The 14,346-nt window shown below is 41.3% G+C and overlaps 1 protein-coding gene across 3 annotated transcripts in view; it reads right to left on the reverse strand.

The window, feature by feature from the left end:
• Positions 1–14,346, reverse strand: part of LOC137941962 (uncharacterized) — a 41,220-nt gene that overhangs the window by 16,863 nt on the left and 10,011 nt on the right. For 2 of the 3 annotated variants that reach the window (XM_068787601.1, XM_068787602.1), the window contains exon 3: positions 9,929–10,090. The exons of the other annotated variant lie outside the window; for it this stretch is intronic. In XM_068787601.1, the coding sequence (XP_068643702.1) occupies positions 9,929–10,090 (162 nt within the window). The remainder of the gene's footprint in view (positions 1–9,928; positions 10,091–14,346) is intronic. 3 annotated transcript variants of the gene reach the window in all.

The raw sequence follows: 14,346 nt of genomic DNA on the forward strand, positions 1-14,346 counted from the left end.
AGTCCCCCCTCATTGAGAAATTTAAAAAGAGACTAGCTACTTGGAGGGGTATAAGCTTCTATCTATAGCGGGGCGTCTCACTCTCCTCAAGTCTTGTTTGGTAGGGCTACCAAACTATCTGCTATCATTCATGCACTGTCCGGCCTCCGTTTGCTCCAAGATTGACGTCATTCGTCGATGCTTTCTCTGGAGAGGATTAGAAAGCACCTTCAAATATCATTTGGTGAGTTGGAAGGATATTTGCATGCCCCGCAATGGGGGAGGATTAGGCATCTGGCCTACAAAGGAAATGAACAAAGCCCTTATGCTCAAATGGATTTGGAACTTCAACATCAAGCATAACAGCCTATGGAGAGATATGGTCAGGTTCTACCTTCAATTTTCGAGTGTTTGGTGGAGAGAGGGTGGCATCACTCGCCTCCTATCCCCGATATGGAAATCAATTTATAAGCTCCTCCCAGTATTTAAAGATGCAACTTCCTTTCACACAGGCAATGGAAGGACCCTCCTCTTTTGGTCGGATGAATGGTGTAGCCCCCGCCCCCTCTCAGAGGACTTCCCGAGGCTCTCTAGGGTGGCTAGGGACCTTTCTTACTCAGTGGCTGATTCTTGGAGGGATCATTCGCGGAGTCTCCCATTCCGCAAGGGACTAAACGATGAGGAAACTTTGGATTTTTGCTCTCCTATCCAGACTCAATTGTACTATTATCCGTGAGCATGCAGTTGATCATTTGACTTGGAAGCCCAGCATTAATGGCCGATTCACTGTTGCTTCCACCTACTCTCATATCAAAAAGCAAGACTATAGTATGCATGAGCACAAGGCAAACCTGGCATGGAAGCTCTCAGTGCCAAGTAAAATCAAAATTTTCGTGTGGTCGGCCATCAGAGAACAAATCCTCACATCTGACAACCTTCATAGAAGAGGCTTCACCGCCCCTAATCGTTCTTGTCCCCTTTGTGGTGTATACGATGAGACAGTTCAGCATGTTCTCTTACATTGTGAATTTTCTTGGCAAGTCTGGATGAAGATTTTTCAGAATATTGGGCTCCAAATGGGGCTACACCAGAACCTCTTCGGCACCTATGAGATGGTTATGGTGATCCGCCTTCCTCGGTTGGGCAAGTTAATTCTTTTGGCATGTCTTGCTCATGTCTCATGGTGCCTATGGCTCAAGCAAAAAAACCATAGAATCAACTCCAAAGCTAGCACCTCGGACAATACGACTTCACATGTTGTGGGCCTTATCTCGAGCTGGTTACATACCAAGAAGGAGTTTGTTGCTCTATCGGGTGTTTCCCTTCGGGAAAACTGGAGTTTGATCACTCATATGATAGGCCCTTGCAGGACTCCAGTTATGGCCATCTGGTATCCTCCCCCTTGCGACTGTCAGAGTTGGGTGGTTCCATCCACCTAAGTGGTTCCATCCACCACTGATGGGTTAGGTATTTGGCTTTCCGCACTTAACAGACGGGTCTTTTGGGTTGTATTGGCTAGGCGTTTGACATGGTATCAAAGTTGGGCACCACGTTCCACGTTCGAATCCCATGTGAAGCGGCAGGGAACGGGAACGGGAACAGGAACGGTGGGTGTCAAAGCTGGGTGGTTTCGTCCACCACTGATGGGTTAGGTACTTGACTTTCCGCACTTAATAGACCAGTCTTTTGGGTTGTACTGGCTAGGCGTTTGACAGCGACTACATCAAACTCAATTTTGATGGTAGTGTGGTAGTGTTATTGGCTGCCTTAGGCCGACTAGAGCAGGTGGTACTTTCAGAGGTAGCAATGGAGACCCTATTCTATCTTATGTTGGGCCAGTGGGCATTGCTTATTCAAATACTGCTGAAGTGAGTGTAACCAATGACCACCTTTGAGTCCCTTTCAATGTGAAAGGGACTGTTGCACTTGTCTCTGAAAACACGGAGCCCTTTGAGAAGGCCATGTAGCTCAGCTGATGTAGAGTCGGAGATGCCTAAAAGGCCGGCATACGGGAAATGCTGATTACCGAAAGGATACGAAATAACACCTCCGAAGCCAGCAATCACAGGATTACCAAGAGTTCAACTTAAGGTTACCAGGAAGAGGGATCCATTCCTGCATGACTTGGACCTTTGTCCCAATGTGCATCATTGCCAAGTTTCTCCAGTTTTCACGGATAGAGGTACCCATAAAAGAGGAGGAGGAGGACTTCTTAGTTAGAAGCCAAGAGGAGATATTGCCCGCCACTCGGTCCGCGACTCTTACCTCTGATTCACTTTTTGCATCGAAACGCCTTCGGTTACGTTCATTCCAAAGCCCCCACAGGATGAAACTAGCACAAGCAAAGATCATCAACTGTCATGCAGAATTGTAGCCCCAACATACAAAGAATGGAAGTCCACACATTCCACGAGAAAGAGCATTGTAGCAGAATGTAACTTGTGGTTTCAGCCTCAGTGTTGCAAAAAGGGCAAAGGGGGTCAATAGAGGGGTGACCTCTTCTTCTAAGCACGTATGTCGTGAGAATCTTACTTTGACAAACGCTCCACACGAAGAATTTTATTTTTGGAGGTGCACAAAGACGCCATACAAAGTAGACCTCATGCTCCCTTTGAGTCGAAACCCAGCCATTAATGTATCTATATGCAGATGATACAGAGAAAGTACCTCGTCCGGTCACCAAATGAGCTTGTCTGCCTCCGAAGGTCTAATTCTAACCGAATTTAAAGAATCCATCAAGCGGGCTTCCAAAGCCTCTGTGTCGGAAAGACCCCTTCTGGGATGTAGGCTCAGACCACCCCCCTCAAAAGCATCTGCTACTGATATCTCTCTTTGTGCAAAGAGGAAAAAACGATTTTTGCAAGAGTTTTGTAGTGGTTCCGACCCCCATCCACAGATCATCCCAAAACTTGAGGGATTTGTCGTTTCCAACAAAGAATCTACTCGCTAAGGAAAATTTTGGAAGAAGTAAGTATAGTGCTCTCCAAATTGAAGATAGGCATCTCCGATTACCACCTAAAATCCACCATGGCGAATCACAACCAAGCTTTACAAGTATCATTTCCTTCCAAAGATTGGAAGAAAGTGTATTGAACTTCCATAACCATTTTAGGAGCATTGCTTGGTTCATTTCCTTAGATTTCCGAATCCCCAAGCCACCCATATTCTTTGGCAAACAAACTTCATCCCATCTGACTAGATGATATTTAAAGGCATCGCTCGATCCCCTCCATAGAAATCTTCTTTTGAGCTTATCCATGGTTTTACATATGGATGTAGGACAAGGCATAAAGGATAGTACATAATTTGGGATGCCCGCAATGCAAGACTTGAGGAGGATGAGTCTCCCAACTTTGCTAAGTAAACACCCTTCCAGGTTCTAGTCGGGATCCAATCTTTTCAACCACCGGATTCCAAAGACTTGGATATGTGGCCATTGAATAAGGGTAGGCCGAGATAGGTTGTTGGGAGGCTAGTTGTTGTGCAGCCAAATATACTTGCCATCTCCGCAAGGAGCTCAGGACTAACGTTAAAACCTATGAGAGAGGTTTTTCCCCTATTAACTTTCTGCCCTGATGCTAATTCGAAAAGACCCAAGACCGCTTTAATCCTTCTAGCTCCATCAATATTTTTTATTCCAAATATGATGGTATCATCCGCGTACCGGAGGATGGGAAAGTATGAACCCGAGCCCACACAACTTCTGATCCAAAATCTTCATTTTTTGCCAAAACCCATTTTTTCCATAACCTCATCAAGCAGGATCTAGTTTACTCTATCGAAAGCTTTTTCAAGATCGAGCTTTAGGGTGATTCTTGGGTCCTTGTTATGGTGGAAATGATCAATAAGCTCATGCTCTGCCATAGTGGAATCTAAGATTTCTCTCCCCTTGAGGAAAGCGCCTTGCCCTCTGTTAATGACAGTTAAGAGAGCGGTGAGCCAAAATTATAGCATTGATCTTGTAGGCACTTGTAACAAGACTGATTGGCCAAAAGTCTTCTAGCTTCTCAACACTAGCTTTCTTAAGAACCAAAGTAATAAAAGATGTGCCAATACTGTGAAAGGTGTTGTCATTTCTGAAGAAGTCGTGGATCATTGCTATGATATCCTCCTTGAGTCAAGACCAAAACCTTTTTAAAAAATCTCCATTGAAGCCATCAAGGTCCAAGGTCCCATCACTTTCCATGCCAAAGACGGCACGCTCAATTTCTCCAACAGAAAAAAGGAAGCTCTAATAAAGAGGCAGCTGCTAGAAAGAGATGAGAGAAATTAATGTGTTGATAAAAAAATAAAAAAATAAAAAGTTGTTGATACTAGCTTTCTTTTACTTGATCAAATAAGAGGTGGATTAGCACTTGAGATTGCAAAATATTTGTTGACTTCAAGTTGGGATCATTGACATTATCTCCTAGCTTGAGGGGGAGAATAGAAGGAGAATTATGAAGGATGAGCACATTGGAGATTGTTTGATTTATTGATTATCAAACAACACTTAGTTCAACTTATTATTGGCAGTCTATTACTCGACTTGACTCACTCACTCACTGTCAAAGCTACTATCTGCTATCGGTTTGACTCTGGCTTGATTATTACCCTGGATTATTACTTTTGATTATCCTCAACTTATTACTTGGTACATAACTTCCTTATTCAAAGATGGACTTGTTGCAGATTATCTTATGTGTCCTTATTGCTTTTAAGGACTTTTACTACCTATTGGTTATCCGCTGCTATATAACTGCCTATTTGGTTCTTGTTCTTTAGCATTGCCTCATCACCATTGCTACTATTTTGTCTCCTTGACTAAGACATTATTATTGAAGAAGGACTTCTCGATTGCTGATTGTTGTCAGCATTGGTTATTCTGATGATGAGGAAAGCACATGGTGGCCCTCGAATATTATCTTCCGGTGCTTACCCTTTACCCCCTTATTTGGCATATTTACTCTTACCATTTGAGAGTCGATGCCCTGTGGAGGGACATCGTGATGGAAAAGCTTATTACTACACTTCCGAGTAACGCCTATAAACCCACTACATACAGCGGATAGGAGTGTGTCCAACATCCAGCGTGAGTCAAGTTATTCACCCAAGAGGTGTAGGGCTACTTTTTCGCCTGTGAAATTGAGCGAAAAAGTATTTTTGACTATGACCATTTGACTGGAGTATGGAGCGATGTCTTATAGCTAGGAGTGATTTTGCTCTCTCTTATATTATGCCAATTGGGTCTCTTGAAAAAGAACAAAGAAACCACCAGCTTGAGGGGGAGTGTTGGAAAATATGGTGGATTGCTATTTTATACGGAAAGATCTTATACATCATTTGCAGCAAGCGGCTCGTTTATGATGTTCTCTCACCCCCATCTTGAGGGGGGAGTATTGGAAGATGGGTCCAAACCCACACGACCAAGGAAGGCCCACACGTCCAAGTATGTGGAAGATGGGTTCAAGCCCACATACTAAGGAGAAGGCCCACACACTAGTGGAATGATGGTAAATAAAGAGTCATCTCATAAATATGGCACTAATTTAATTAGTTTATGAATTATGTCTTTTACTCACTCTTACTAGGGTGAAGGGTATTCTTGTAATATTAACACTTTTGATATATATAAATTCAACTTAAAGGGGAGGGTTTGGAGAAGTCCATTACCCTAATCTTCCTCCTCTTTTCTCCAAATTCGTCACTATTCCTCTCTCCTTCTAAAACCTTCTCTCCACAACTCTTCTTCTTCTTCTCACCCTTTAATCCTCTTCTACTATGATTATACAGCATGGAATCCAAAGTTTCAACACTAATTGAAAGAGGCGAAGGAATAGGAGCTGGAGAGGAGCATTGGCCACCCAAAGATCACTTCAAAGAAGAGTTCTAGAACCATTTACAGTTGCAATGTGAACATTAGGCCTAAAGTGTCAGAGCAACGAGGGAGAGCTGGCTAGAGGACCCATCGCCTAACCACCAAGAGTCATTTGTCCCACCCATTTTCCAATTACAAAGTCACACCAATGAAGCAAAAGTTGTATATTCAGCCTCCAGCACCACTTGGTAAAGAGAGCAAGTGGGTATTCACAATAAAATATAAGGCCGATATACCAATAGAAAGGTACAAAGCAAGGTTGCAAAAGGGATATACTCAGATGCATGGAATAGATTATCAGGAGACCTTTGCTCCAATTGCAAAAAATGAATAGTGTCAGAATCATGTTGTCTCTTGCAGCTATTATGGACCAGCCATTGCAACAACTGGAAATGAAGAATGTTTACCTCAATGGTGAATTGGAAGAGGACATGTATATGCATCTACCTTCAGGATTTGAAGGTTTAATTGGAGCAAGAAAAGTTTGTAGACTCTAGAGGTCACTCTATGGTCTTAAACAATCTGATAGAACATGGTTAGATCGGTTCACTAAAGCTATAAAGAACTTTGGGTACCTTCAGAGCCAATGTTTTTAAAACAAACTAATGGCAAGAAGATTACAATACTTATTATGTATGTGGATCATATTACCCTAACAGGTGATGATCTTGTTAAACAAGAAAAGCTAAAGACCTTTCAGGCTAAAGAATTTGAAATCAAAGATCTATCTTTGAGGTATTATTGGGCATGGAGATGGCAAAGAACTAAGGAAGAAATCATGGTGTTTCAAAGAAAACATATCTTAGATCTTTTCAATAAAATCGGTATACTACAATGTAAGCCAGTTGAAACACCCATGGATGCAAATTGCAAGCTAAGTGCAAATGCCAGTGTTGAGATTGCTAAAGGATAATATCAATGATTAGTTGGGCAATTGATTTACTTATCCCATACTCGACCTAACATTGCTTTTACAGTGAGTGTTGTGAGTCAATTCATGCACTCCCCTCATAAGAAGCACTTAAATGCACTTTATAAGATTCTTAGATATCTTAAAAGGGGCTTCAAGAAAGGGATTATTGTTCAAGAAGAGTCACAATGAATGTGTTGAAGCCTTTACTAATACTGAATGGGCTGAAAGTATAGATGATAGGAGGTCTACATCTAGATATTGTACCTTTGTTGGAGGAAATCTAGTGATGTAGAGAAGCAAAAAGCAGAATGTGATGGCTAGAAGTAGCACTAAAGCTGAGTTTTGAGTTGTTGCACAAGGGATATGTGGGCTTCTGAGTGAGTTGAAGATTGTGTTCAACCAACCTATGGAGTTATACTCAGATAGCAAGGCAGCTATTAGCATTTCACATTATCCAGTATAGCGCGACAAGACAAAGCACATTGAGATCGATCGGCATTTTATCAAAGAGAAGCTAGAGTATTGTGTATTATGTTTATTCCTACCAAACTATTAAGGAATAGTCCCACATGGATTAGTGAGTACAAAGATCTTGAGTTTATTAGTTGGGAATGAAGCTTCCTAAGTTGGCTAGTCATTTTGGGATGGGCCTTGAACCCAACTTCACATGATATCAGAGCAGGTACTCATATGTGAGTATAACTCCATAGGTTGGTTGAACACAATCTTCAACTCACTCAGAAGCCCACATATCCCTTGTGCAACAACTCAAAACTCAGATAGCAAGGCAGCTATTAGCATTTCATATTATCCAGTATAGCGCGACAAGACAAAGCACATTGAGATCGATCGGCATTTTATCAAAGAGAAGCTAGAGTATTGTGTATTATGTTTATTCCTACCAAACTATTAAGGAATAGTCCCACATGGATTAGTGAGTACAAAGATCTTGAGTTTATTAGTTGGGAATGAAGCTTCCTAAGTTGGCTAGTCATTTTGGGATGGGCCTTGAACCCAACTTCACATGATATCAGAGCAGGTACTCATATGTGGGCCCACACCTAAATTACCCACTTGTAGAGCCACAAAAGAGGGCCTACACCTCAATTGTCCGTATGTAGAGCCACAAAAGAGAGTCTACACGTGAGGGGGAGAGTTAAGGAATAGTCTCACATGGATTAGTGAGTACAAAGATCTTTAGTTTATTAGTTGGAAAAGCGGCTTCCTAAGTTGGCTAGTCATTTTGGGACGGATATTGGACCCAACTTCACACAAACAATAGGTGGCAGATATCTTCACGAAGAGTCTTCAATCACAGCAATTTGACTTCCTAATTGGCAAGGTTGGAATGTTCAACATTTATAAACCAGCTTGAGGGGGAGTGTTGAAATATGTCCAGATTCATTTTCTTATTGTCCAAATTCATTTTGTTGAAATATGTCCAGATTCATTCTCTTATTGTCCAAATTCTTTTGTTGTAATATGTACATATTCATTGTCCAAATTCATCTTCTTATTGACTTACTGAAATCTCCTATATTATAGGCTAGATTAGCTCAAGCATTAAATCAACTTTCTTATCATTCATCACCTTATGTTGTATGTATTATAGCCATTGTAGTTGTGCATAAATGAAATTGAATAAGAGTTTTGTATTCTTCACTTTCGTCATGGTATCAAAGCAGGTTTGTGTGAGGATTAAGGCCCAATTTGTGCTTCTCAAGTTATCTATGTTGTGGGCTCCATGAAGGAGTCTGTGTGCCCCATTAGAGGATTTATCCACGTCTCAATTCCGTTACGTGTAAGCCTGGAAGTGAGGGGAAGTGTTCAGTGGGAAAAATCCCACATTAAAAAATGAAAAGAAAAGTTAATGGGTCATAACGTTGAGCAATAAGCCTCCAAAGTGGCTAATCATTTTGGGACGAAAACAGGTTCAACCCAAAAAACTCAAAAATCCAAATTTAAGGAGATAGGGGCAGCCACTACTACAATGCCGACAAAGAAGGCTCCTAGCCAACACGGTATTAATTATGATTTCCACAGAAGGTGTAGGAAATTTCTGCCACCTGATGTTTTAGACCTGTTTAATGATTTCTACGACCCCTGCATATTGAGTAAATCTATGGGGGCTTCTTTCATTGCATTCATTCCTAAACAAGAAGGGGCAGATATTCAAAGTCAGTTAAGGCCAATGATAAATCATGAAGTCATGCTTAAACGCTAAAACCCCCAATTAGTTGATCCAAGGTACAGATTTAAGAAAAGTTCAAAAGTTCTAATTTGATGGACATGGACTTACTAACATATATTACAAATTGATAGCTCAAAACTTTTTAAATGATCAAAGCCATAGATAGTCTACTTACAGCTTCAATAGATGGAGTGTGCAGATTGAAGAAAGAAATTGATTAGATCGAACGAATTCAGGGCTTCTCAACTGGCCACATATGTCTGTTTTACTTTTATTCTAACAACCCTTTTTTTTTTTAAGAATTTTTTCAAACAACTTTACCAACAAATGCAATAAAATAGAGAAATTTTTATATCAATAGATTAGGTTTAATGTTTCCTTTTTTATTTTTATCTTCAGATTTTTAATATTTTTAATATCAAATCTGAGACACTTGAATTGTCTTCTCAGAGCCGTCTCGGATTTCAGGATACCTGATACTTTATCGAGTATCAAGGTGCACAACCTTGGACAAGTTTCCCTTCCAATTATTTCAGCACCATTCAGTGCAGGTCATCTTCAGTGTGCCTTCAGTACCAGCTAGTCCATCAGCTGACTTGACCAAAGCCTACTAAAGCATCCACTACTAAGCCTACATAAAAATATGTGCAAGTTATCTCCTGTTTGCTAGTCTACCGTTGTTTCTAGTTAGTGTTCTCTAACATAGTCTATAGTTGACTAACCATTTCAAAGATCACTCTGCAGACAATCCAGCTCGGGCTTGAATGATCTAGACTATCTATATTCCTTGTTGAACAACTCTGGTCTGAGGCCCAAACCTTAAGCCATGACCAAGTACCCACAATCATTTAGTTGGTGATGATAAAATTTGTTCTTTATTGGGCCCTTCAATTACCATATCTGAGATTCCCCACACATGCAAGAAGGATTGTCTTCCTGTTAAAAATCATCCAACAAAAATTATGGCAATATTTTAGGAGGAATTTACCTCTTACAAATTGGCTCTTCTTATCTTTAAACACTTTGAAGAGCTGATTAGAGAGATTTGCCATGGCATCCCCTGCAGATGACTCCACCAGTCTGTTTAGAGAAACAGAAATCAAAGGCATTCCCTTCGACTTGTGAGCTACCAATTTTGCATTAGCAGGACCTGAATACAAGAAGACTGACTACATCAACATCCATTATTTCCTTTCTATGATTTTATTTCCTTTAAGATGAAATGCATCCAAAATGTTACAAAGAGATAACAGCCAAGACATATGCATTTGCATACATATATGGGGTACATTATGGATTATGTCTGGTATGCTAAAAGAACAAAACAATTCTCATGCAATCATCTTTTCTATAGCTGTCAAATCCATATCACAAATATGTTGGATTGTACTTTTTCCTTTTTAATTTCCCTTACTCCATTGCTAGGCCTCCTTCAAAATTTTCCTCATGACTTCAATGTATGTCATTTTCGTCATTCCTCAACTTCTTACCATTCAATCAACTGACACCATAAAATTTCTCTCCCAGGTGCACTACCAGGTCAAGTTAAGTATGCCAAACCCCTGTCAAACTCTTATCATCTATCGGTGTCACCCTAGGATTTTTTCTACTGTTTCATTACCTGTATTTTCTACGTTTGTCACACATCCACTTAAATATCGCATCTTTCCTGCAATTATCTTTTACTAATGTCAACTCTTTACAGCCCCAAGGGTAAGAAGACCCTAAAAACCACTGTTACAAAAATAAGAAATGCATCCAAATTGTTAAGGAATAGTCCCACATGGATTAGTGAGTACAAAGATATTGAGTTTATTAGTTGGGAAAGAGGTTTCCCTAAGTTGACTAGTCATTTTGGGATAGGGCCTTGGACCCAATTTAACATGGTATCAAAGCAGGTACTCATATGTGGGACTACACCTAAAAACTATCTACTTGTAGAGCCACAAAAAGGGCCTACACCTAAAACTATCTACTTAGAGAGTCACAAAAGAGGGCCTATACCTAAACTGCCTACATCTAAATTATCAACTTGTAGAGCCACAAAAGATGGTCTACACGTGAGGGGGAGTGTTAAGGAATAATCCCACATGGATTAGTGAGTACAAAGATCTTGAGTTTATTAGTTGAGAAAGAGGTTTCCTTAGTTGACTAGTCATTTTGGGATAGGGCCTTGGACCCAATTTAACACAAATAAACTGGTTAAATTTGATTTCAAGTCCATCTTAAAAGGACTAAAACTCTCAACCAAAAATAGACAAGATTTTTCCTGACATTAACCTATGTGGGAGTATTTCCCACTAACACTCCCCCTCACGTCCAAGCTTATGCAAATAGACAAGAAGCTGGAGACATGAACAAACACAACACAAAATTAAGCCCAATAGAACAAATATCCTCCTCTGTTACTATATTAAAGATAAGTCTAGGCTCATCCCAAAATTTTTTATTTTTTTTTTATAAAGATGTATTAATAAAACAGAAGAAAATTACAAAATTTGAGGGAGCATTTCCCTTACAACCAGAGATTGTAGGGTAGCTCCCTGCCTAGCAAGTACATCTGCCGCTGAATTTGCGGATTTCGAAATGTGGGTCTAACAACAAGAAACAATCGAGGTAATATCTAAAATTTCCTTAAATGTATCCCAATGTCTCCACGGAGGAGAAGACACTCTCTCACACCATCCAATCACCACTTTAGAATTCCCTTCAACTTGGAGGGGCCCACTACATCTTTCTTTGAAAACACGAAGACCGGAGAGGAGAGCCTGTAACTCTGCATTCGTAGAATCAGAAATTTCAAGGGAGCCCGCATACGTGAAGAGCTGATTACCGGAATGATCTGAAATTACTCCACCATAATCGGAAATACCAGGGTTGCCAAGAGATGAACCATCAAAATTTAGCTTGAGATAACCAGGAGCTGGATGAGTCCATTCTTGCATGACCGAAGGCTTTTTTCCAATGTGTATCAAAGCCAAGTTTCTCCAATTTTCACGAATGGAGGAACCCAGATAGGGAGAAAATGTTTTTTTTGTTAAAAGCCAAGTAGATATGTAACCAACCACTCTGTCCGCAACCCGGTCTACAGATTCACTTTTAGCATCAATCGTCTTTTATTCCGCTCATTCCAAAGCCCCCACGGGATGAAATTGGAACAGGCAGAGAGCATCATCTTTCCAAGACGCGGCATAGAGGTACCCAAGAGTGAGTTACTAAAAGTGAGGAGGTCCTCCGCCATGCAGAATTGAAGCCCAAACTTACCAAGGATGCTTATCCACACCTTCCAAGAGAAACTGCAGTGTAGTAGAATGTGTCTGATAGTTTCGTTCTCAGAGTTACAAAATGGACATAAGGGATCAACAGAGGGGTGGCCTCTTCTTCGCAATACATCAGCCGAGAGGATTTTACCTTGACAGGCACTCCACATGAAGAATTTTACCTTTGGAGGGGCACATAAACGCCATACGAAATTGATCTCATTCTCCCTCCATGCCGAATTACTACCGTTTAAAAATCCGTATGCCGATGAGACCGTGAAAGACCCCTTTTTGTCCGGCCACCAAATGAGCTTGTTAGCCTCCCAAGGACAAATTTTGAACGAAGCGACTAAATCCAACAATCGGCTAGCTTCCAGTGCCTCACTATCCGAGAGACCCCTTCTAGGATGGAGGCTCATCCCTACCTCCTCAAAAGCTTCAACTACTGATATTTCTCTGCGAGTAGTGAGAAGGAAAAGACTTCTGAAAGCAGTCTGCAGAGGTTCCGGCCCTATCCACAAGTCATCCCAAAACTTGAGCGATCTACCATTTCCAGCATAGAATCTACTTGCAGATTAAATTTTGGGAGCAGAAGATATAGCGCTCTCCATATAGGAGAGAGGGTTCTACGATTCCCCCCAGACATCCACCAATGAGGTTCACTACCCAGCTTTGTGAGAACCATTTGACAAAACAAGATCAAGGGACTGACGGAACAGTCCAAACATCCACAAGAGAGAGCGTAGCTCTCTGGTTTCACGGCGAAACGAAACACACGAAGATCAATCCAAAATTGTTTCCGTTAGGGATTTTTTCCCTTTCATTAAGTATTTATCCTTTAGGTTTTCCTGTTACAAAATGGCCCATGGGCCCAAGACAATACCCCCTCATCCCATTAAGCCTAATCAAATAACCCTATATACAAATCCCAAATTATACAACAATTATGAATATAAATTACATTTAATATACATTTTAACATATCGTAACATCCCCCCTCAAATTGATGATGGTGAGTCAACCAGCAACAATTTGCCAACCAAAAAATTATGTCGGGATTGAGACAATGCTTTGTGAAGACACCGGCCACTTGAAGATCCGAAGAAATGTACGGTAGAGATATTACCCGGCGCTCCAAAGTGTCGTGGATGGAGTGACAGTCAACCTCAATATGCTTGGTACGCTCATGAAAAACCGGATTGGCTGCAATCTGTATAGCACTTGTATTATCTGCATGAAGTTGTGTAGAGGAAGGCTGAGGAAACTGGAGCTCAGCAAGAAGACCAGGAAGCCAAATAACTTCCGAACACGCAGTAGACATAGCACGATACTCGGCCTCGGTAGATGACTTGGACACTCGATCTTGTTTCTTACATTTCCAAGAAATCAGTGCATCGCCTAAAAACATACACCAGCCTGAAGTAGAGCGACGGGTATCGGGGCACCCTGCCCAATCAGCATCACTGTAGGCAACCAGATGTAGCGCGGAGCCAGTAGGAAAGAATAAACCACGAGTAGGGGAGCCGCGCAGATAGCAGATGATGCGTTGAACGGCCGCAAGATGAAGGTGTCGAGGAGATATCATAAACTGACTGACCTTATGAACAGCATAGGAAATGTTCAAGCGAGTAGTAGTCAGGTAGATGAGACTCCCGACTAGTCGTCGATAGATAGTCGGATCATCAAGGAGAGTCCCTCCATCTTTCCGATATTTGACATTGACCTCCATAGGGGTAGCCACCGAAGATGTGTCCTCCAACCCAGCGAGTGTGATGAGATCTTGAATATACTTATGTTGGTTTAAGAAAATACCTTTGAGTGTGTGATGGACCTCCAGCCCTAAGAAGTACATGAGGCGTCCAAGATCCTTCATATGAAAAATGGCATGCAACACCGTATGAAGCATGGTAATCAGTCCAGAGTCAGTGCCAATAATGATAATGTCATCCACATAAACCAAGAGAATGACCATGCCTGCAACAGACTTATGATAAAAGAGGGAGGAATCATACTGACTCTGGGTAAACCGGTGGAGGATAAGGGTGCTACGAAATTTCTCAAACCAAGCCCGGGGGGCTTGTTTGAGCCCATACAAAGGACGTCGTAGCTTGCAGACGTGATCAGGAGAGGATGTAGACATACCCGA

Source organism: Aristolochia californica, unplaced genomic scaffold (genome assembly GCF_029961685.1).
Source record: "Aristolochia californica isolate CCGP_79_NKW_82.1479 unplaced genomic scaffold, dmAriCali1.0.hap1 SCAF_9, whole genome shotgun sequence".
NCBI classification, from domain to species: domain Eukaryota; kingdom Viridiplantae; phylum Streptophyta; class Magnoliopsida; order Piperales; family Aristolochiaceae; genus Aristolochia; species Aristolochia californica.